The sequence below is a fragment of the Astyanax mexicanus genome, chromosome 2 (genome assembly GCF_023375975.1).
Source record: "Astyanax mexicanus isolate ESR-SI-001 chromosome 2, AstMex3_surface, whole genome shotgun sequence".
NCBI classification, from domain to species: Eukaryota; Metazoa; Chordata; class Actinopteri; order Characiformes; family Acestrorhamphidae; genus Astyanax; species Astyanax mexicanus.
In genome coordinates, this window is record NC_064409.1 from 59099497 (window position 1) to 59121917 (window position 22421).

The 22421-nt window shown below is 35.8% G+C and overlaps 3 protein-coding genes across 3 annotated transcripts; 2 read left to right on the plus strand and 1 right to left on the minus strand.

The window, feature by feature from the left end:
• Positions 1 to 4593: 4593 nt before the first annotated feature.
• snx20 (sorting nexin 20) lies at positions 4594 to 8909 on the plus strand. Its single transcript, XM_007228194.4, has 4 exons — positions 4594 to 5272; positions 5513 to 5667; positions 5746 to 5900; positions 7142 to 8909. The coding sequence occupies exons 2-4, from the start codon at positions 5556 to 5558 to the stop codon at positions 7808 to 7810; spliced, it is 936 nt and encodes a 311-aa protein (XP_007228256.2). The 5' UTR covers positions 4594 to 5272; positions 5513 to 5555; the 3' UTR covers positions 7811 to 8909.
• A 451-nt stretch (positions 8910 to 9360) lies between these two features.
• Positions 9361 to 13030, plus strand: mphosph6 (M-phase phosphoprotein 6). The gene is made up of 5 exons (XM_007228192.4): positions 9361 to 9573; positions 11124 to 11236; positions 12132 to 12222; positions 12322 to 12428; positions 12516 to 13030. Exons 1-5 carry the CDS (start codon positions 9523 to 9525, stop codon positions 12655 to 12657), a joined length of 504 nt encoding a protein of 167 aa, XP_007228254.1. The 5' UTR covers positions 9361 to 9522; the 3' UTR covers positions 12658 to 13030.
• hsd17b2 (hydroxysteroid (17-beta) dehydrogenase 2) lies at positions 12674 to 21805 on the minus strand. Its single transcript, XM_007228193.4, has 6 exons — positions 21307 to 21805; positions 17508 to 17785; positions 16514 to 16726; positions 15852 to 16037; positions 13916 to 14053; positions 12674 to 13386 (listed from the first exon to the last, which is right to left on the minus strand). Exons 2-6 carry the CDS (start codon positions 17770 to 17772, stop codon positions 13043 to 13045), a joined length of 1146 nt encoding a protein of 381 aa, XP_007228255.3. The 5' UTR covers positions 17773 to 17785; positions 21307 to 21805; the 3' UTR covers positions 12674 to 13042.
• Between the last annotated feature and the right edge of the window lie 616 nt (positions 21806 to 22421).

Genomic DNA, 22421 nt, shown 5'->3' on the forward strand with positions numbered 1-22421 from the left:
TCACTGTCCACTGAAAAACAAGTATCTCCATTTTTGCCTTTTTTTTTTAGTTTACTACATAATTTAATTAGACAAACTGTCCCTTACACTGTGCCAATTTTTTTTTTTTTTTAATACTTAAAAATGACCTGAAATAACCTTTTTGTATTGGATAGTCTTCACCCTCCTCATTTTGGGGCAATGCTTCTGATGACAGGAGTTCACATGTACTGGGAATGTGTAATTGTGACCTTCCAAATAGATTATCATATTTAAAATCATTGATTCTATTTTTTTCTTGTGTTATTCCATCCTGTGATTTTGGCCAGTATTGAACTGATACCAATTCTGAGTATTAGATCGGCACACCACTAATTAAATGAGAAGATGCTGGATGGAAAGGGTTCTTCAGCATGATGCCAGGAGAAGAACCATATATGTTTGATGAATACAATCTATTGATTTGTCTTTCCAAGAAAGGTGGCACAGGGCTAACTTACACTATAGTATGTGCAAATGTTTATGGGCACCGCTTTTAATGAATGCATTTGTCTAATCTGAGCTATACTTTCACACAGCTTATATAGAAAGGTGGTAATACCAGGTGTATGATGTAAAATTGTGTTCTCTGGAATGATGGAGCTTCATCCACTACTTCTGAATAATCATCTATTAAACATCCCGACCTCACGAAATGCTCTTGTCACTGAATTCAATCAAATGTTCACACCAATGCTTCACAATATTTTGTGGACTGTAAAGAAAGTTATTCCAACAGGGTAAACTAATTTAAAAAAAACCTTGATTTAGAAAAAACAGTGAATGAGCATGTGTCCCAACACTTTTGTCCACATAGTGTATGTGTTTGTATTCATTGGTGTGTGTGTGTGTGTGTGTGTGTGTGTGTGTGTGTGTTTTATATCCAAGCTGCCTATCAAACTTACGAGTTATTGTTCTAACATATATGCACTCCAAATCACACCACCTCTCTACAATACATTTCCATAACAAAAGAGAGTAAAGGTGTAGAGAAACGTAAAAATGTTTTTCTTGAGGGACAGAAAAGCAAATGAAGACAAAAATAAAGGGCTGAGAGTGAACTGTCATCCGTATTGAATTATTCTGTCTTTTTGAAGAGCAAACAAAAGTTGCAGATGGAAATCACATATGGGGTTGAGGGTCAATAATACAACAGTGTTAAAACTGCTTATTAGGTATCAGTCAACAATAGAGCCAGGAGAGCATGAAGACGCTGTCTTTGTTCTGCAGCAGTCAAGCCTTACATTGGTTAATTACTGTCATATCACTGGATGACACATCATTTGGTTTCTGTTACATGTAGAATTGCTACAAAGCCATCTTATTCCAGGCTCTTATTTCCTATCAGCAAGATGATGACAGTGTCGTCATTCTTAATGGTGTCTGTTACCTTTAAGTCGGCAACTATGAGCACAAGACTAACCTAGAGACCCACAGTGGAATAGAGGGTGCATAGCATTTGTATGGTATAAAATCAACAATCAGAAAAAAAAGTTGGGACAGTGACATTTCTTACATTTACTTTTGTCTGGTCAAATCCATTCCTGCATTTCAGGCCTGGACAATTAAAAAAAAATAGCTGTGACGATTTAAGGCAATTAAGGGCTAATATATAGGTAAATAAATCAAAACAATCCTGATTTAGTATAGAAGAAGAAACCTAATATGTGTGTGTCTTTCTCTAAATTACATAAAATGATTCAAATGTGTAAATGTGTAAAGGTGCAAGCCTAAGCCTGACACCTGTGATCTCTAATCTCCCAGACAGCACTGCATTTAAAGCTATCATTTATCAATAACTCATAGAATCGTAAGAGGTAACTTAAGGAGTCGAGCTTTGTCGAGCACCCCTATGCCTCTTAAAACTTTACTGTGCAGAATCATCTGAGCTTGGAGGCATCTGAGATAGGATTGACAAAATGGAAATATGTATTGTGGTTGGACAAATCAATATTCCATTTTTTTTGTTATCCAAATGTAACAAATACTTTGGAAAATGTTGGTAAGATTTACTCCAATCACTACAGTAATCTAAGGCAGGCTTCACAAATTACTAAAAACATTGCCAATATACTTAATATACCGGAAATAACAGTTGCTCAAAGTAGAATTCTTTAACTAGAAGGTTGCTCTTTTTCTCTACAGCAGTCAGCTGTAATTAAGTGATGCAGAAGATTCTGGACATGTTTTCTCTGCAGTTATTTGCATTGTGAAAAAAGAATATTTTTACAGATTATTCAGATAAGCTTAATGTGCTTAATCAAGTACATGTATTATTGTTTTTGATTATTTTTCTGTTAAAGAATGTTTACCTGTTACTGTATATATAAAATCCCTTTGATTTATTTGTTTCCAGTCCAACATTCTAAATAAAACAAATGTAAGATGTTAATACCTCACTGAAAACATGAACTTTATTATTACTATTATTATTATTTATTTTTTATACATATATTTCCACATGCCCACTATTTGAGCTACAAACACCCTCTGCCCTGTCCCCTACATGTGGCAATACTACTGTACATTTGAATGATAAATCCTATTAGCAATTCAGCTGAAGGACGAAGCACCACAATGAGACAGTAGTGCATCTCACAGCTGGCACGGACAGAGCGCTCTAGCCAGCCTCTGGAGAACAAAACAGGAATTATGCCCCGAACAAAAGAAAATGTATGTATCAAAAGTAATAAATAAATGCCAAGCACCAGCCTGCCACGTCAAACAATGGAGCGAATTAAAAATAGTTGCTTGATGCCATTGTTCTCTGTGCAGGGTCGGGTTATGTGCTTATGGTCGTACGAATGAGCGGGCCTGATCACAGAGATGCTCTTGTCTGATACAGTGGTGCATGCCCACATCTCCCTATGATTCACACTCACTCTCACATCTGCAATCAGCACAGACCTGATAGCTTTCCCTTGTGCCACTACAAAAGATCTGACCATTTGAGAGATAAACTCCACAAGAGCTCTAAGGAGGATCTGGCACTAAAATATTTTGTTAATTTTTAAATCCTGTAAGTTGTGAAGTTGGGCCTTGGAGCATCACATCAATGAGCCTACGGTGTCCATAACCCTGTAGCCAGAGCACAGGTTGTGCTTTAATGCTTTTCACCCTGTCATGGTAAAATATCAAAGTAATTAAAAAATATATATTTTAAAATAAGGTCAACCATGAACAATTTAAAATGTTTTCAACTGTTGAGCTGCATTCAGAATCAATCTGTATTACAGACATAGTGCACTTTATAGTTTGTAAGCCATTTTGTAGCGCTGTTCGAAATTCAATGATCCCATAATGCATCGCACTGTGTAAATGTAGAGTACAGATGATGTACGCTAGAAATACCAGTGTAGACCATAATGCAGAGTGGTGGTGTTGGGTTAGACAGTAAAGTAAGAGTAATTGCTACATACAGAATAGTGAAGGAGTGATTGAACCATTCTGATCACAGCTTTAGTTAACTAGTATTTTGTCAAAAGACAGTTTTCTCGAATATTGTGTACACTGTTATGGTAAGCTTTAAGACAGGTTAAACAATCTTAAAGAAAACGGGCATTTGACAAAATTGTGGTTAAATAGAGCTGCATTTCACTTGAATGTAAGTGAAAATGTAAAATTATTGATTTAGGAAACTTTGTATGTGCTCTATAGTTTTATAAATATGATAAATAGTTAAAAGAGCATTCAGTAGGAAATGAGAGCTAGCGTGAAATAGCTACAGCAGTTCAATTTCAAAACACCACAGAGAGTTGTCTAACCCCGCCCACCCCTCCCCAGACACAAGGCTAGCTCGGGTTGCCAAGTTGAGGAGGCTAAATCTACACAATGCAGCGCAAGACGAGTTCAGTAACTTCTACCATGGCAAGCAACGACGAATCATACTCTAAGTTAATCAGCTAATGAATACATTTTGAGTGTTTTTTATTGTTTGTACATTATAAAGTGGCTCATGTGAACTTTATCCGTAATTAGCTAACATAGCTTTATGCACCGCTAGCTGTGTTAGCCTAAACCAAGCCAGTCATACCGGTTAAAATCCCACTGCTCCAAACATACACACTCCAGAGCTGGAGTTACTGTTTTACAGTAACGTTACCTAGTTATATATTGCTTAGTTTAACAGATAACATATAATTTATATTTGAGTAGCCTACCGTTTTATCTTGTTGCAGCCTGATGTAGATCTTAGCTATGACCTGCCCTTACTGCTGTCAAGCGAAGCCAGTGAAGACTGGGCAAGTGCCGCTGGTAGGAGAGGCAGAGAAACTTTTTAACTCACTGCCAATATTTACTCTTGTTTTATTCTTTTTGGTCACTGAGCTTCTTTAAGACATGCCAAGGCTTTTTACCAGCCTGCTTGCTAGCTTCCATGCTGCAGCACCGATCGCTCACTGTTGCGTACTGGCCATCTCAGGGGTTAACATTAGGGAATGAGCAGCAGGCTAATTTTAGATTAGTAAATCACTGTAAAGTAGGCCTGTCACAATATATTTTTTGGGGGGTGATAAATAGTCTCAGAAAAAAAAATATGATAAATGATGCCACTGGTATGTAATTTCATTTTTAAGAGCATAATATTAATGAATATTTGTTTAGGAGATATTTTCTTGTCTTTAAAACGCTTAATAAAAGACTGTATAACGATAATGGATTGAGCAATATTCATCTGTCAACAGCCCAATCTGCTTCTACTACTAATGTGAAGAACCGCACACACGTGTCTGCATGTGTTTACAGTGAAGGCCTTTCTAGACAGATGCTTATCTGAACTTCGCTTGTGAGGAAAATTACTGTAAACATCCCCATCTAGTGGACAGCAGTGATAATCTGAGTTTAAAACAGAGATAATAAATAAATCAATGTAGTACCACAAATCTCTCATTTTACTTATGTTTTTGTCCTAATTTTGACACTGTGGAGTTTTTTTGTATGCAAACCAGTGTGTGATATATGGAGTGATTTGTGAAAGCTGAGAAGAGCACAGACACTCCCTCTTTTAGGTTTCAGTTCCTCCTTTCAGTTAGGTTTCATGCCTAATTTCAGCATTTGCCAAGGAGACATTTAAGCTTTACACAAGGACTTGTCTAGTAGACATTATATACATATAGTATAACAATTGTAATTTTGTGAAATGTGGGTTTATATGAGTCATTTTATGTAGATGTAGTAACTGCAGCAGGGGACTCTTGGGGCCTACAGAATGAGGGAAGCAGTCACCATGGGCATGAGCCAACATTTCTACACACAGGTAATGAGAATTTTTTATCTAAAATGCCACCTATTTTTGTTGTTGTGGAACTATTGAACTCCCTCTGTGCGGTTACAAATGGTGGGTTTCCATTTGTGTCGTCTTCTGCCTGCTTCTGCGTCCTGCTCTCAGGCCACTTCCTCCAACACAGCCAATTTTAGCTTCCTGACAAGGAAGTGCAGTCTGTCACCCCACAGACATAGATCCATTTTAATCATGTTTTCTTCATCTTCTGTGCAGAGTGCAGCTCCGGTCACTCAAGTCACTGTCTGGTGAATTGAGCATGGATTCTTCAGAGGCCCGTCTACTAGACCTGAGGACTGGTGATGAAAGAGGAACCAGCACCACTCATCCTAAAGAGTCTGAGCATCATCAAGAAACATCAGTTGATACTGGTTAGTGTTGTTTTCTATAGTATGTAATTGTGAGTTAAATTTTGGACTTCATTCATTCAAATTTCTGTTTTGTCATAGGTCTGGAGGCATCTCCAGGCTTCAGTGCCTCCTGTCTGACCACAGCGGAGCTTCAGCAGCACTGGAGGGCCGTGAAACAGGAGATCAGATGTATTAAACTGCTGTTTGAGATCCCCTCTACACGCACCATCGAGCAAGCCACCTCTAGATATGTGGTAAGTGAAAGAGACTATGATGATTTTTTCTTATTTTATTATTAAGGACACATTTTATATTAGGGGTGGGAAATAAAACAATATTTTATTGTATCTTGATCAATTTGGGTATTGTGATATAAAGTATATTTTTCTTGAAATATCATAGGTTATGTCAAACATTAAACAAAGGCATGTTTTAATATCATAAATGCAATTAGTGTAATTCTTGTTTAGTGTAAAGTCTTGTTTACTTCGATGAAGTGCAGCAAATTGTAAATTAATAAACCCCTGTAAAGTTGGCCTGTCACAATTACAATTTTCTTTGGACGATAATTATATTATCATTTTATGCCCCTGATAATATGATGTAATAATGTAATTACTCCCTTCTAAAAATTAATTTTAATTAATAATTGTTTATGAAAGAGTTTCTTGTCTTTAAAACAATTCTTTTTAAAAATAATAATGGCAGCATTTCTTTGGCTATATAGTACATATCTGTAGCCTGCACAATTTTGTCAAGTTAATACACTATATTGTCAAAAGTATCTACTCACCTGCCTTATTAGTGATGTAAGGCTTGAATGGAGCTGCTCTGTCATGGAAACCCATAATAGGAAGCTCTCTGCACTCTACTGTTCTTGAGCTAATCTAAAGGCCACATGAATTTTGGAGATCTGTAGTGATTGAAAGTTAGTGACCTCTGCACCCTAAGCACGTTAGCATCTGCTGACTCCGCTCTGTCATTTTACATTAACAGAGCGAGCCGTTTTTATTCCCAGTCTCTTTCTTTTTGCTATTATAAGACTGACAGTTTACTGAGGAATATTAAGTAGCGAGGAAATTTCACGACTGGAAATCCTATCACGATATAACGCTGGAATTCACTGATCTCCTGACAGCAACCCATTCTTTCACTAATGTTTGTAGAAGCAGTCTGCATGCCTATGTACTTGGTTTTATACACCTGTGGCCATGGAAGTGATTGGAACGGGAGTTTAATTATTTTTAATGAGTGAGCAAATACTTTAGGCAATATTGTGTATGAACACTGTTGGGGAAAAGCATCAATAATTACCTACTTAATAATTAATAATACCTTAATAATTAATAATTACCTACCGCTCTACAACTGTGCTTTTTGTTGCCAGCTCGGAAAAATGAATAGTTCTGATAGTGTCACGATCAAGTTTAGATAATTAATAAGAAATAGTGACTCAAATGTTTTGGACTTACTTAATCTATACTGTTTATCACAGGTGTACAAAATAGTGGTGATCAGATCAGGCAGTTATGACGGTGAGCGGGTGGCCATTGAACGTCGCTACTCAGACTTCCTCCATCTCCACCATCAGCTGCTTCAGGACTTCAGCGAGGAACTAGAAGACATCTCCCTTCCCAGGAAGAAACTGGTGGGAAACTTCTCAGAGGAGAACATTGCTGAGAGACGTGTGGCCCTGTGTGATTACCTGACCCAGCTCTACTCCCTGCGCTATATCCGCCGCTCACCTGCTTTCATAGCATTCTTCACCCACTCTGAGCTGAAGGCTGCCCATGATCTGCTCCGGGGAGGTCGCTTCTCCCAAGCCCTTGAGATCCTACAGAGCGCTTTAGTGCTCCAAGAAAAGCTGTCCACCCATGATGCCACTCTGCTGGTGCCTACCCTGTGTGCACTGGTGGTATGCCAGAGGGACCTGCAGGATTTTCATGCTGCTTTTAAGACTGGCCACAGGGCACTGCCAGCAGTGAGACGCTACGGCCTAAGCAAGTATCGAGCCCCTCTGCTGGAAGCCATGGTGGATCTTGGGTATAAGATGGAGCAACCCGTGGCCCAGCTACAAGCAGAACTTATTAAAGTTCAAAACTCACCACGTGAACAAATATCACTAGTGTCACTAAAAGAGCTTGTGGTGCAAGAGTTTACATGATTCCAAAGATTTATAATGGAAAAAAATGCTATTGATACTGACTTTCACTTTGTATATTTTTGTGTTTTTCTTGAGATACAAAATCTACAGAATATGAAGTTTGGGGGAGCCAGAAAAGATTAAAAGGTTTTTATCATTATTAATTAGTTATTAATTATTCAAAGCAACAAGGGATCATTGCTCAAATCAACTGCTCATACCACACAAATAGATTTTTTGATGTTTCTGCATATAGCAGTTATTTATCACTCATAGTCTCTTATTTTCTGATCAAAGATTTATTTTATTTTTATAGTGTGCTTATGACTTTTATACTTTGTTATATATTGTTATTTATATAAATACAAGGTCAGAGTCAACAAGGTTATAGACTAAACTTGGATATAATCATAAAATCACTTGCTATTGATAAAAAACAGATTTTTTTTTTTTTACTTTAAGTTAAGTTAAAGTTTAATTGGTAGCGCCATGCTCAATTATGTACATGTACATTTCAGGTATCAAAAAGATGGAAAGATTTGGGAATTTTCCATACTGTCTGACGGCCAGTCCAAGACGGTTGACCATCAAACAGTATGTTTTTGGCTTAATAAACAGCTAGTCTTCAAAGCATGATCAACTTAAAAAAGCTAGAACATCAGTATAACCAAGTGTGAACAGCTTAGACTTGTGTGACCAGCAAGAACAAAATCAAAGGCGGCATACACTGGTCAAGAGCTGGGTAACACACAGACATACATACATACATACATACATACATACATACATAGAGTACCATTCAAAAGTGTGGATACACATTCGTATTAATATTTGTTGTTTATTTGTATTATTTACTACATTGTAGATTCATATTAAAGCATAAAAACTATGATAAAAATATGAGGGAAGCCATATGTAGTTAGGTAGTAGACAAAAAAGTGTTTGGCCCAACACACCCAAAAAATCAAAAGGTGCTGCTTTGATTAAGTATAAAATATATTTTGTCATGTTTAACAATTTTCTTGATGGGGTATGTGTTTCTTTAATCTTTGAAGTCTTCAAAATAAATCTATAATGTAGAAAATAATACTTTTGACTTGTTTTTTATTCAATTTTCACCTTGAAAACCAGCTTCTCTAAAACCAGCGTAGACTATTTGAAACAGGCAAGTTGTTCTTGAGTCTTTTTTCACATTTTCAAGAAAAAATAAAAATAAAATAGTGTACATGACTGATTATGAGGATATTTACAATGGAGCATGGACCAGTATTTCATATTTCATGATATGCAGCCTTGAAAATTTATTTACATCTTAATTTCTGTTTTTATTTATGTATTTATTTTACTTTTTATTTTATTATTTTTTGCTTAATATTTTTTTGTTTTACTTAACAGGGAAATACGAAAGGAGAGTAAGTGTTCCTGCCATTGCTTCAACAAAAATAGTTATTAATTGAATAGTATTTGGCTTTGGGTGAACCAAAAACGTGCTGTAGCTCACGAACTCGAGATCAGACATGATTAGTCGCTTCAGGCTCGACCGTGCGATTAACCGTGTCTCTTTGCAGTCCTGAGCATGCGCACATATTTATATCCAGCGTGTTGAGATGAGAGCGGTTAGCTTAGCGGAGTAAACAGATCAGAGCCTGAAGATTTTTACACTGACTGATAAAACCTGACCTTGCAGTGAAGCCGAGCTAAACAACAACAACAACATAATCAAGAATATTACAATGGCAAACGACGGTTCAGCGAAGTTATCTAAAAACCTGCTGCGGATGAAGGTGAGTGCTGTTAGCTGTGGATCCTCACTGACCAGAAGAAGCCCTGGTTTAACCACCAAAACTCACTTATTCCCATTTAATGTCCTTTAATGAGACTTTCAATATGTATAACAACTCCCTAAACAAAAGAAACAGCATTTCTTGTCGTTCAAAACTTCGCTTATCATTTAACTAGCAGTGCTATTTCCATTTTATCCCAAACACAATCGTGCTAAATATTCAAATAAAGCAAATGATTAAAATAAAGTCATAAAGAAAAGTAATAAAACACAAAAGCTAAGCTAAATTATATTCCTCCACAGTTGTGCAGATACATTCTTGGCTTGGGCTTACTTTTGCCATGCTTTTCCTCGTAAGGGAAAACTATTTTAGTTAAGCCCATGGGATGGCACGGACAAGTGACATTAACGTAGCTATATAGTACTTTAGGTCTGGAAAAATCTATATTTTTCAAATTTATAAGGTATTCTCGGTTATGATTTTTAGTTATTTTTCATTTTAAGCAGACAGCACTATTTAAAGTGTTGCATAATCCATTGTGTCCTTGAACTTACATTTAATTTCAGTTTCGTTTGTATTATTATTTTTGTTTAATATTAAACATCCTCCTTCAACATAACATGTAGGTTTACAGCTTTTTCCGTTTTTAAATGAATTTCTCTGATTTTGCTATTTATAGGTATAAATGAGTAAAATGAACTTTGTTGTTTTATTCTATAAACTATGGAAAACCTTCTTAGCAGAAAATGAGAAATGGCTGAAATAACAAAAAATGCAGAGCTTTCAGACCTCAAATAATACAAAGAAAACAATTTCATATTCATAAAGTTTTAATAGTTCAGAAATCAATATTTGGTGGAATAACCAAATGCATCTTGGCATGTTCTCCTCCACCAGTCTTACACACCGCTTTTGGATAACTTTATGGCACTCCTGGTGCAAACATTCAAGCAGTTCAGCTTGGTTTGATGGCTTGTGATCACCCATCTTCCTCTTGATTATATTTCAGAGGTTTGTAATTCGGTAAAATCTAAGAAATTTATCCTTTTTAGGTGGTCTCTTAATTTGTTTTTCCAGAGTTGTATGTTAAACACTGTACAAACATAACATGCTTGTATTCCAGTTACAGAAAAGTCTGAAACATTAAAATGACTGCAGTATAAGAGTTACAAGTTTCTGACAGAAGCAAATGTCTGTCTACTGAAATGTCTTCATATAAAGGTGTACAATCTTGATGATCCCATTTTGAAAAATCGTATTCAAACGCTAATTCAGTTAATCTGATTAATCTCCCAGCCCTATAGTACTTAATACCTCACTTCTGCCCATAAAAGAAAATGTTTGTGGCTGGTGTGGTATTAATATTAAAATAATATTAGTTAGCTAACACGTGTTTCCTTTAAAATTCAATTTTGTTAACATTCAGATTAATACATTAACTGTTGATGCAGTCAACCTCTCTGTCCACTTTGCAAGCCTATAGGTGTAAACAGCAGAATTACAGATTATTTTTTGTATCTCTTAAATAATTTTGCTTTATGTCCCCACAGTTTATGCAAAGAGGCCTTGATGCTGAGGCAAGGAAACAGTTGGAGGAAGATGAGAAGAGAATTATTAGTGATGAGCACTGGTATCTGGACCTGCCTGAGCTTAAAGCCAAAGAGTAAGCTTTCCTTTTGACTTTTCCATACATGCCTTACTTATGCAGTTGATGTTTTATTTTTGAGATAGGGATAATTATATTTAAAGTTCCTATGAATAAACCAACTCATGGCCCTCCTCTGCCACACCTGAACCATGTAAATGCTCTGCACAATCAAAAGCGAGGAGCAGCATATACATTTCAGAACATAGACTGAAGCCCATAAGGTCCATCACCACTGATAATCTATACTGGTATTCTTTACTGTTAATCATTTAATAGATTATCTGAAATTAATCAGTTTATCATCTAAACTTGGAAGAGTAGGTCATTTTGATAACATAACCTGTACAAATTTAACATTTCAATGTCAAAAGCACTGCCAGACCTAAACACATGCTTTAGGGATGCACAAAAAAAAGTTTGTCTAAAATTAAAAAGGGAATAAACTGATTTTTTTCTCTACTATATAGATCACAGCCTAAATGTATATGTTGCTTTTTAAAGACAAAAAAAATAATAACAAAAATATACTTTAAAATATTTTCTATTTTACAGCTAACATTTTTGTCCCCTAGCTGACACATCAACAAAGTATAATACGTTTACGACAGTAGTGCTATTTTAATCATTAATTTACTTTAGCTTTGCTATTCTAGTCACACATTTATCTAGCAAGCTAAGTTTTGTGTGCCTGCTTTTGCTGGTGTCAGTGGAGACTATTTTAATTAAATCACAATTAGATACTACTGCACAAGGGTGCAATTTATTTTGGGTTCCAGATATGAATGTTTAGGGAAGAAAAAAAAAGCACTATTCCTTCCCTCCCCAACCCCCACCTCCTGCTGGTCGATTAGAAGTAACTTTGACAACAAGCCTTCTCCTCTAACTTTACCTGTATTTTCTACTTATTCAGAAGCTGCATTGTTGAAGAAAGGAGTTATGTGCCATGTGAAGACTTGGTTTATGGAAGAATGTCATTTAGGGGTTTCAATCCTGAAGTTGAGGTAAACTGTGTGTACATTTCCCCCCACTTATATTTTACATATGAATTTTACACTTTTATTAAATGTTTTAATTATTGTTTGATATCAAATGCTCTGCAGAAGCTGATGGTTCTAATGAATGCTCCCAAAGAGGAGGAGGATGATGAAGAGGAGAAAGATGTCGGCAGAATGGACACAGATATTACAGATGAGGACATGGCTAAAAGGTGGGTGGTAAAAGTATAGTGACAGAATTTTAAGCAGGTATTTTTTTTATAAACTGTTTTTGGTTAATGTTTTCTCTTCTATAACAGGTATGGAAGTTTGGTTGAGAGCATGAAAAGAAGATTTGCCAAGAAAAGGGAACGCTCTTCTCTCAAGGACAGCGAGGAAGACCTCAACCATAATGTTGAACCATCACAACCAAAGAAAGCTTTCTTAAAGCCGAAGGACTGATATGTTTTTACTGGTGTTATACAAAGTAGTCTTTTATTGTTATTTTTTTATACATATACAGGAAATGGATTTTAAGACTGTAGTTTTGTTGTAACAAAGGTGCTGTAAAATAACAGTAAGGAACTGGATGTCATACATCCTTATTTTTGAGTGTAAAGAATATGTTAATTATATTTTACCAACAGTCTGGTTCAAGTGTCCTCTTAATGAATGTAATGCAATTGCAGATTCACAGTTAATAATCTATACACTTTGGTTATTATTTATGTGGTATAAGTGCATATATTTGAACAGTTTTGTTCATATTGTACAACATTTGTGTATTGCTTTAAAATGAATGAGGTCACATGATAAAGTTTAACAGTATGCTCAAGCTGTGTGTTGTTCATTTTTTAGAAGCCACTCCAGCTGGTGGAACACTGTAATACTTAAAAATGTTTGAAAAAATGATATCAAATAGCCAGGTTGGGCAGAACCTGTGGATGAATGGAACAGACCAGGCAGCTGGTCCTGGATGATAGAAGGCTCTGGGTGTTTCTGAGAGCAGTGCATGCTTTATAGCTTCCACAACGGGCCCAACATCAGTGCTGCCCTGTGTATTCATAGAGCTTAAACGCTGTTGCAGGGAGCAAATGTACTCGTCCCCATATGCCTCTCTTACTTCTTGGGGCAGACTGCTAAGGATCTCCTTCTGAACTTGAATCCATTCCTGTTGATTGCCCAGAATGTCTGTTAGGTGAAAGGAAAATTAATTTGTTGATTAATAAAAAAAGAAAGAGATGGATTAACAGAAGGATTGTAGTCAGTACTAAACCAGTGCTTTGAGTGGTTACATTTTAAATGTACACATGTAGGACAACAGAAAGGACAATAACAAGACACTGGCATGCCAAAAGTCATGGGACATCAGTATGTAAATTCAGCCTGATAGCAGGTGGCATATGTATGGGACATCCCGTTTCTATAGTTGGAAAGTGGACACCACAGTTTGCGATAATTATTGTGACTTGCAGCATCTGGCTTGCATTGTCCGTGCAAATTGACAAGTGACTGTCAGAATTCTCGTCCACATGCAATGCAGGAGACCTCAGATGCATGTGCAGTAATCTTTAGGTTCTATGGGACATGGAAATTGTAATGGGACACAGTATGAGTTCCTTTTCCATGACATTTGGCATGTCACTGTAAAGCTGTTATACTGTAGGGCTGATAAGTGGTGTTACTGTTGCTCTCAATTCTGATCCAGTTCAATACTTACTAGTCTTGAAACCCCCAGGCTGAATAACAGCCACTCTCACTCCCCACTGGGACAGTTCTTGTCTCAGAGCTCCGGAGTAGGAAATCACAGCTGCTTTAGATGATCCATAAGCAGCAAAACCAGGAAAAGGAACTTCCCCTGAAAAAGTTTGATAAAATACTGAATGAACATCCAAAACTGGTACATTTGTCCAGATGTTTTATTTTGGCAGTTTTTGGTTAAAATCTAACAGTGTGCCATTGTTCAGAGATTTTATGTAATCACTTTCAGTAGAGAACCCCTAACATTGTGTTAAATCACCTGTGTCTAGGCTATTTAATGTGTATAATTACAGTGTTTCTCAAAACAGTAAAGTCACAAAACTGTAGATCACAATGTATTAAACTTTACTCTGCTCAACCAAACCAAAGCATCTAGACATTAGTTCACTAAATGTCATTCAAATTAGTTAATTGGTTTGTCAAGACCTGTGAAGTTGAGTTTTAATTTCTATTTAACTTTTTTTTTTTAGTTTCTGAATTGAGAATTATCTGTCAGGTGAATTATGGCATTTACTTATGAAGGGAAGTTGTCTGGATAAAATAAGAGCCACATGCAATCAATCATGGCCTTACAATGCCAGAGGCTGGATAAAGGGTGCAGCTAATTGTTAGGAAATAAATAATTCGAACGTTTTTTTAGAGAGAACAGGTGTGTAATCTTACAATGTAGTCTGTACTGTAATACAGTATACTTACTTTAACACCTAACTTACTGTAACACTGATGATTTGAGAAATTCATCAAAACTGTTAGAAAGAATGCAAACTATCAATAGTTCTTCTGGATCAGGCTGCCCACCCAAACTAAGCAGTCTGGGTCTTTCTCAGACAGGTAATCAAGAACCCTGATGCTACAACACTTAGGTTGGCAGTATGCAAATCTATCATAAAATTTTACCTCAGAGAAGACACATTATTGACTCCCAGAACACAAATAGTAAAATCCTTTGATTAAATAATAAAGTAACACTATTTTTCCTGTTTGATCAACGTTATAACTTCCTACTGAATGGAAGAGCAAACATGTTGCATTCAGTCAGAGTGAAAGTATTTTAATCACATTTTATTGCTTCTCATATCACCATTGTGATATCCTATTTCTTTATTATGCAGCCCTAGTTTTCAGTCACCCAGGTCATTGAACTGTATAGTAGTATTTTAGTCAAGGTCGGTACAGTGCTGTTTACCTGCAGACTACTAAACCAGCACTTTCAATCATTTTAATTTAATAAATCTTACTAGTCTTTTTACATGTATGAATCTTAATATGATATTCAGGGCTGTCCAGAACGGACTCCAAAGCACTATTTTTTCCTGTAAAAATTACATTAATATATTGGTTCTAATGTTTTGAATTATAATGTATGCATAGCATCTGTTACAGTACACTGACATATAATGGACAATGTTATGATTTTGTTTTGTCTGGCATTTCAGGCTTACTATGAAGATAACAACTGCTATGTCTCAGAAGTAACAGAATCTTTACATAAAATCTTAAGAAAAATGAGAAGAGGAAAAAAATCCTACAGTGCAGACTGTCGCGCTTTGTACTAACATACCATGTTAAAACATGTTCTTCATACTAAAAGAGCCCTGAGCTTTGTTAAATGGCACTGGAGTTTACAGGGCAGTGTGAATGGTTTGCTATGTTTACACATAGATGGTGTTTACAACATAGCACTTTGAACTAAATAAGAGAACACTACAATATAATGTATATTGCTCAAGCTCTGAAATTACAGAGATAATATAAAAATTGATTAAAATTTTTCATTTTTATGATTTTTTTTAAAAGCATTTTTAAATGCAAAATTTTGCTACCATAATATTCCAACATTGATATTTTGACCACAATTCTGAAATTCATATAAAAATGATGACGTAAAACTGCACCTGCCAGACTGGATATGTTCACAATCCTCCCTTTAGATTGTCGTATCAAAGGCAGGAATGTCTGTGTCATCTCCACACCGGCAATGAAATTGACATCCAGGGTTTTTCTAAGTATTCTGATTGGAAGAATTTCCCCATCACACAGGTATCCAATCACTCCAGCATTGTTTACCAATCCCCAAAGACCTGAGAACAAAACATAATGCAAATTTGATATTGCATTTAACAAATCTGTTTTAATGATGTAAAAACCTATGCATTTCCATGGATCCCTTACTGGGATGGATACATTTTAGCCAATTATAAATAGCATTCCAGCTTGGGACACTTTTTCAGAGTCTTCGGTAGCCAATCAGACCAGTGCATATTTAAGCAATAATACACGAGAAGGAGTGCTATAACGTGTAATATTGGCACACTGTAGATCAGAACAGCAGTGCCAATATTACATGTTATAACACAAACCTCGAGAGAGAATGTACAGCTGCTCTATACCCTTTGGCCTAGTTCCAGGAGGCTTGTTTTTACGCGTGCAACGTTGCAAAACTTGTAGGTCATCGGGCAAGAGCTAAACAGGCAATTCCAGTATGAATAAATCTTTTCAATCTACCTTACAACTGCTTTAGTCTATTGACATACATACATTACATACATTTTGTTACCTCTCTCTCCTGTCTGGCTCTTTATTAACTGCAGGGCAGCAGAGATCTGGCTGGTGTCTGTGACGTCCAGTTGGAGGACAGTAAGTTGTGAAGATGAAAGTCTCCTGAGCTCCTGTGCTCCTGGTCCACTTTCCTTCAGCACCCCAGCATATACCTTTATTCCAGCACTGTCCAGAATCTTAGCAAGACTGTGGCCAAACCCTGAATCACAACCTGTTCCACACATGGGCAACATAATGCTAAAATTAGGATTCTCACCACATGCAGTGACATAAAACTTGTCTTGTCAGATCAGGTTATACGCTATGTAGTAACACTGGGATTCTTTCAACAGTATCTTCCTAATACATTTTTTAAATTGGTTCTTGCAAAACAGAATTGTTCACAGGTAGTGTGCAAGTCCTCCAAGTCCAAAGTGTTTAAGAATTACTGCTCCATAACTATTATATACTATTCCCAATTTAAGATAATCTGCACTGGAGATAAAAAAAAACATTTAAAAATGATTTGTGAATTGTATTTGAACCCAAAAACAAATCAGCATCCATTAGAAATATGCCATACACGAAGTTAATAAAAGGCATAAAACCAGTACAAAAATATTGTATGTGGTTAAAAAAGAATTAAAATACTTTGAATTAAGTATTATAAATCATAGTGTAAAGAATAATAAAAACAATATTTGATACAGTTTAAAACAGCTCAAATTATTGTCTGACCTGTTCCAGTTTTTGCTTTCACAGTGTAGATCAGATAAGCAAGTCACGTAAAGTGTTTTACGTAAAGCTTGTACAAGGTAAAGGGTAAAGCTAAAGTTTAACCTACCCCTAATCTGAAGGCATGCTTTATTGCACATTTTGTAACACATTTTCTTAATGCTTTTATAAGTAAACCTGGAATATTTTATACTGATTCATTATTAACCATGAACTCCATGACACTTTAACTGAAGAAGCACTAAATGATTTTGAGCAACAAAAAAAAACATAGATACCTGTAATCAGCACTGATTTGTTATGTGCAGGCAGCAGATGCTCCTCTCTCCTTGAAGTGAAGTAAAAGACAGTGTAGCACACACTCAGCAAAGCCAACACCAGGCATCCAGCTGGTGCCATACAGCACAGTGTGAGCCCGAGCAATGCCACTGACCATGCCACCCAGCTCCCTCCTCTACCCCACAGCAAGAGCAGTAAGGTATTGGTGGCTATTACCAGCACACACAGCGGACACAGCCATGCTTCCCCTCCACCTGCCTCCATTCTCTGCAGAACACTGGGCAGGGAAAAGAAAGTGTGTTGAGCTGGTATGTAAATAAAGTGTAATGAGTCACAGACTGTCTGCCTTTCCTTCTTCTCTTATCTGCTTAACAGGAGGATCTCCAGTGTTTCATAGCCCAGGTTATCACTAAAGAACCACGCCTCTCACACAGGAAAATAAGTTTCAGGTTTAAACAGGTTTTTCAGTTTGGCCAGTGCTGACTGGATTTGGGGTCCTAACATTGGCTGGAATACAATACAGTCTACTCTAGTGGGGTAAATTGCAATTGTGATGGTAAGTTCTTTTGAGTATAGGGATAGTCTTAATGTGGATCTGGAACAGTGAATGCCCTGTGTCATTCATATGAAAACATTTTCTAATGTAATTTAGTGTAATCATTAAATATATCCATGTACCCCATTGCAGGGTTGATCTATCACTTTGTTTTACTTTCTTTATTTTGCCTGTTTGTAATTAAATAAGTAACTGATAGCTTATTGAGCAAGAGGACATTAAAACAAGGCTTGATTCTGCGTTACTGTATATTAAACTGATAAGATTAACTGTGAGTTAATTAACTACACCAAGCTTTGGGTGGCCTTTACTTTTAAGAATACTATTTAAATATTTATAATTCAACAAATAAAAGACTTGATAACTTGATGTTATCTTACTGCAATATTTTGCTAATATATATATATATATATATATATATATATATATATATATATATATATATATATATATATATATATATATATATATGTGTGTGTTTTTTTTGTACATTTAAATTTAAAAACAATATAGATTGTTAATTATTAGTTACAGTTTTTCCACATTGTTTAGATACAAAATGTGGAACTATGCACACAAATCCAAAAACATTAAGCTCGTGTCGACATTGTGACTCCAAACTGCTAAACTCTAAACACAATTCCACATGTTCTCACTCAAATATCATTCTAAATCACAGCTTTGCAAATCATTAAACACAAACTACATCATTTAGTACACCTTGCTCACCTAAGAATCACTGACCTTCAGATACAAAACTCTAATTACCAAGAAGTCTCATACAAGTTGCACCTATGTAAACTTCATTAGAAGAACGTTTCAATCATTTGTCAGAATATAAAAGAGGCCTCAAGTGACTGATACAGCCCTCCTATGTTGTCATCTGGAATAATGTAAGTTTCCACCGGGCAGCTCTGGTCAATGACTGGTTCACTACATCCACAATTTGTTGTGCTGCACCTTCCACCATATTCCCCATTTCTCAATCCAATAGAGGAATTCTTTTCTGCATGGAGGTGGAAAGTGTACAAACGCAGACCCCAGAGTGTGTGGCGCTACTTCATGTTATGGGGGAGGCATGTGATGACATCCGCGCAGATGATTGTCAAAGATGGATTTGCCATGCAAGGTGTTTTCCTCCGCTGTTTGGCGAGGGAGAATATTGCAGCTGATGTAGATGAGGTCTTCTTGCCTGATCGAGATCAGAGGTCTGATGAACAGTGATCTGTTTCTTTGCATTTTGCAATAAATACATTTTTGTTTCCTATTTGTATGTGAACTGATTTTCCTCATCATGTTTCTCATTGTACTTACATAAGTGAAAATTACAGTTTTGCAACATATTACATACAGTAAATATAGCTTACATTTTTGTAGTACTGTAAATGGGGGGATCCTACACCACACCAAATAAATAAAAACAACAGAAAGCCAACATATTTCCATGGACTTGTGTGCATTTTAATTTGTACAGCCGCCTCATGAAGTCAAAAACATAACTAAATACTTCTGATATTAGTGCTTTGATTTGATCTGGTCAATGTTTATTTGATGCTCTGTGAGAGATAAGCATAAAATAACTGTGTGTGTTGTTTTGGTGGAAGGAATCAGTTTTGCTGGAGATTTGTGGAGTTTCAATGTTTAGAGTTTTGAGAAACTGAGCCGAGTTTTTAGAAATGCGTTTAAACATTTGTGAAAAACTGTAACATGTAAAGGCTGGTGTCAGATAATGATTCATTTTGTGTTGTGTTTAAACCACAACCACTACATAGCAGTGTTGAACCCAGCCATTAGATTTCACTGTTATGATTGCATAAAAACTCAAAATTTTATTCAGATAATATAACGCTAAATACAGCTCTGGAAAAAAATGAGACCATTTCAGTTTCTGAATCAGTTTCTCTGATTTTGCTATTTAAAAATGTATGTTTGAGTAAAATGAACATTGATGTTTTATTCTATAAACTACAGACAACATTTCTCCCAGATTCCAAATACAAATATTGTCGTTTAAAGTATTTATTTGCAGAAAATGAGAAATGGCTGAAATAACCAAAAAAGATTCAGAGCTTTCAGACCTCAAATAATGCAAAGAAAACAAGTTCACAGTTTTAATGCATCTTGGCATGTTCTCCTCCACCAGTCTTACACACTGCTTTTGGATAACTTTATGCCACTCCTGGTGCAAATATTCAAGCAGTTCAGCTTGGTTTGATGGCTTGTGATCATCCATCTTCCTCTTGATTATATTGCAGAGGTTTTTAATTTGGTAAAATCAAAGAAACTAATCCTTATTTTTTACAGAGCTGTATGTTTTTATACTATGAGGTTTCCTAAAATTTGATTTAAATAGTCACAATGCATTGCCTTGCTTGCAGTATTGCAATATATTGTGATCTATTAAATTGCAAGCCCTATATTGTGATACATATATAGCCAAGTTTTAAAAAATATGCAGTTAAATCAAACAGATATTTAAGTATTAGAGCTTAAGTCAATAGACTATAAAGTTATGATGTGAACTATTTAGAAATAATAGTATAGACAGTATTAGTAAACAAACTGGGGCTGCCTGGCTCTCCCTAGCATTCGCCTGTACAGCTTATGCCAGTTCAGTACTGGTACTGAACTGAATCAAACTGACTGATACAGGTGTCCCATTATTTATATTTAGATTTACCAATGTCCATTACTGAAATTTAATGTAATTTTTAAGAACTGTTTTGGATTATCCATGCAAGTGGCCGAAGCAGACCCTCAGCCATCATCATCCTAGCTGAGCTCTCTGTGACAGATTCTAACCTAGAGTGTCTCCAGTGTTTTTAAACACACTTTCTGCTTTACACTTCTTTCTGCTTTACTTTATCAGTAGTTGAATATAAAGATTTTGGTAGATAAAACTCATTCAAAAACTGGGAATTTCAACCATTCAAAACCCCTGTAGCAGTTCTAACTAAATTAACATACAATTTACAAGTCCACAAGAAAAAACCTTAATCAACACTACAACCACTAACTTATATCCGATTAAAGAATATGGTGTTGATGCTGGAGAGCAGCTCACCACCACCAGACTCCAGACCAGACAACATTAGCTACCAAGCTAAACTAGCTTAGCAAGTTATGTGAAACCCGGTTGCTAAGAGAACCCCACAGTAAGTAACAACTTAACAGTAAGTTAACTCAAACTCTGTTTGAGATTTAGCACAAAGCAGGGGGCTAGGCTAAAAGCTAATGCCTACCTTTTAACTTTTATCTCTTTTTTCCAATGTCTGCTTCTTCTAAAATGAAGTGGGCCACCTCAGGTAAACCTACCTGGAGCTAAACACAAATAAAAAAAGAAATAACTGAATTGTTTTTGTTTATCTAGTACAACTCAAAAAAGCCAAAGTCAGGCAAATGAATGGGTGCAAAGATAAAGGCTAATCAGACTCTTCAGCCGAGAAGGGTCTGTCTGCAGAGCCGCAGAGCCACGGATATACGCCAGCAGATTCACGCCAGCAGATTCAAGCCGGTGGCATTCTGCGCATGCGCAGTAGGACAACGCGATTCTGCTGGGATTGAAATGCATGTTTCAATCCGAAAAGGCAATTCCGTGCCAAAATATGAGCAATGTGGCACATGTTGCCAAAAATATCACTGCCCGTTGTGCTCCATACAGCATTATAAGCCAACATCGGCCACAAAACTTAGGAGTCACCTAAAACTCCATTTTAACCGAGCAGTCCAACATGAAGGTAAGTCAGTGAATACAATAAGTATTTTACAGAATCGTTATATTATTATATTAATATCAGACTATAGACTATATAGAGTATATATGTATGTATATATACGTATATAATGTGTATATATATATATATATATATATATGTGTGTGTGTGTATACTTCACAATATACAAAATATACTTTATAAAATAGGCTACTTCAAAATCATGATCAGTTTGTCTGATTTTACTATGTATGACCATGTATTTGCAGAAAGTAAATTAAAAAAAAAAATATATATATATATATATATATATAAGATTCAATGCTTTCAGACCTCAAATAATGCAAAAAAAAGTTAATATTCATATAGAAACATTAATTCTAATATGAACTTTCTTTGCATTATTTGCAGTATTTGATTTTTTTTTGTTTATTTTTCATTTACATTTTTATTTGTAATTTGGGAGAAACAGTGTCAGTAATTTATAAAATAGAACAGCAGCGTTTATTTTACTCAAGTATTGCACATGGAATTGTACACATACAGACCATGTATTATTAAAGCCATTGCTCAACTTTGAGCTTGAATTAAGCAGATGAGTGATATTTTGTCCTTCTAATTATTATAGCTAATTAAGGTATTTA

What these genes read in the sequence shown, in the direction of transcription:
- hsd17b2 (XM_007228193.4), bottom strand. Translation starts at nt 17,772, where the DNA reads ATGGAGGCAGGTGGAGGGGAAGCATGGCTGTGTCCGCTGTGTGTGCTG. An exon ending in GAGCCAGACAGGAGAGAGAG is followed by an intron (nt 16,038 to 16,513) that starts GTAACAAAATGT and finishes TTTTGTTCTCAG; the next exon opens with GTCTTTGGGGATTGGTAAAC. An exon ending in GCCTGGGGGTTTCAAGACTA is followed by an intron (nt 13,387 to 13,915) that starts GTAAGTATTGAA and finishes TTCACCTAACAG; the next exon opens with ACATTCTGGGCAATCAACAG.
- mphosph6 (XM_007228192.4), top strand. Translation starts at nt 9,523, where the DNA reads ATGGCAAACGACGGTTCAGCGAAGTTATCTAAAAACCTGCTGCGGATG. An exon ending in CCTGAGCTTAAAGCCAAAGA is followed by an intron (nt 11,237 to 12,131) that starts GTAAGCTTTCCT and finishes CTACTTATTCAG; the next exon opens with AAGCTGCATTGTTGAAGAAA. An exon ending in GTTTCAATCCTGAAGTTGAG is followed by an intron (nt 12,223 to 12,321) that starts GTAAACTGTGTG and finishes AATGCTCTGCAG; the next exon opens with AAGCTGATGGTTCTAATGAA.
- snx20 (XM_007228194.4), top strand. Translation starts at nt 5,556, where the DNA reads ATGGATTCTTCAGAGGCCCGTCTACTAGACCTGAGGACTGGTGATGAA. An exon ending in AGAAACATCAGTTGATACTG is followed by an intron (nt 5,668 to 5,745) that starts GTTAGTGTTGTT and finishes GTTTTGTCATAG; the next exon opens with GTCTGGAGGCATCTCCAGGC. An exon ending in AAGCCACCTCTAGATATGTG is followed by an intron (nt 5,901 to 7,141) that starts GTAAGTGAAAGA and finishes TGTTTATCACAG; the next exon opens with GTGTACAAAATAGTGGTGAT.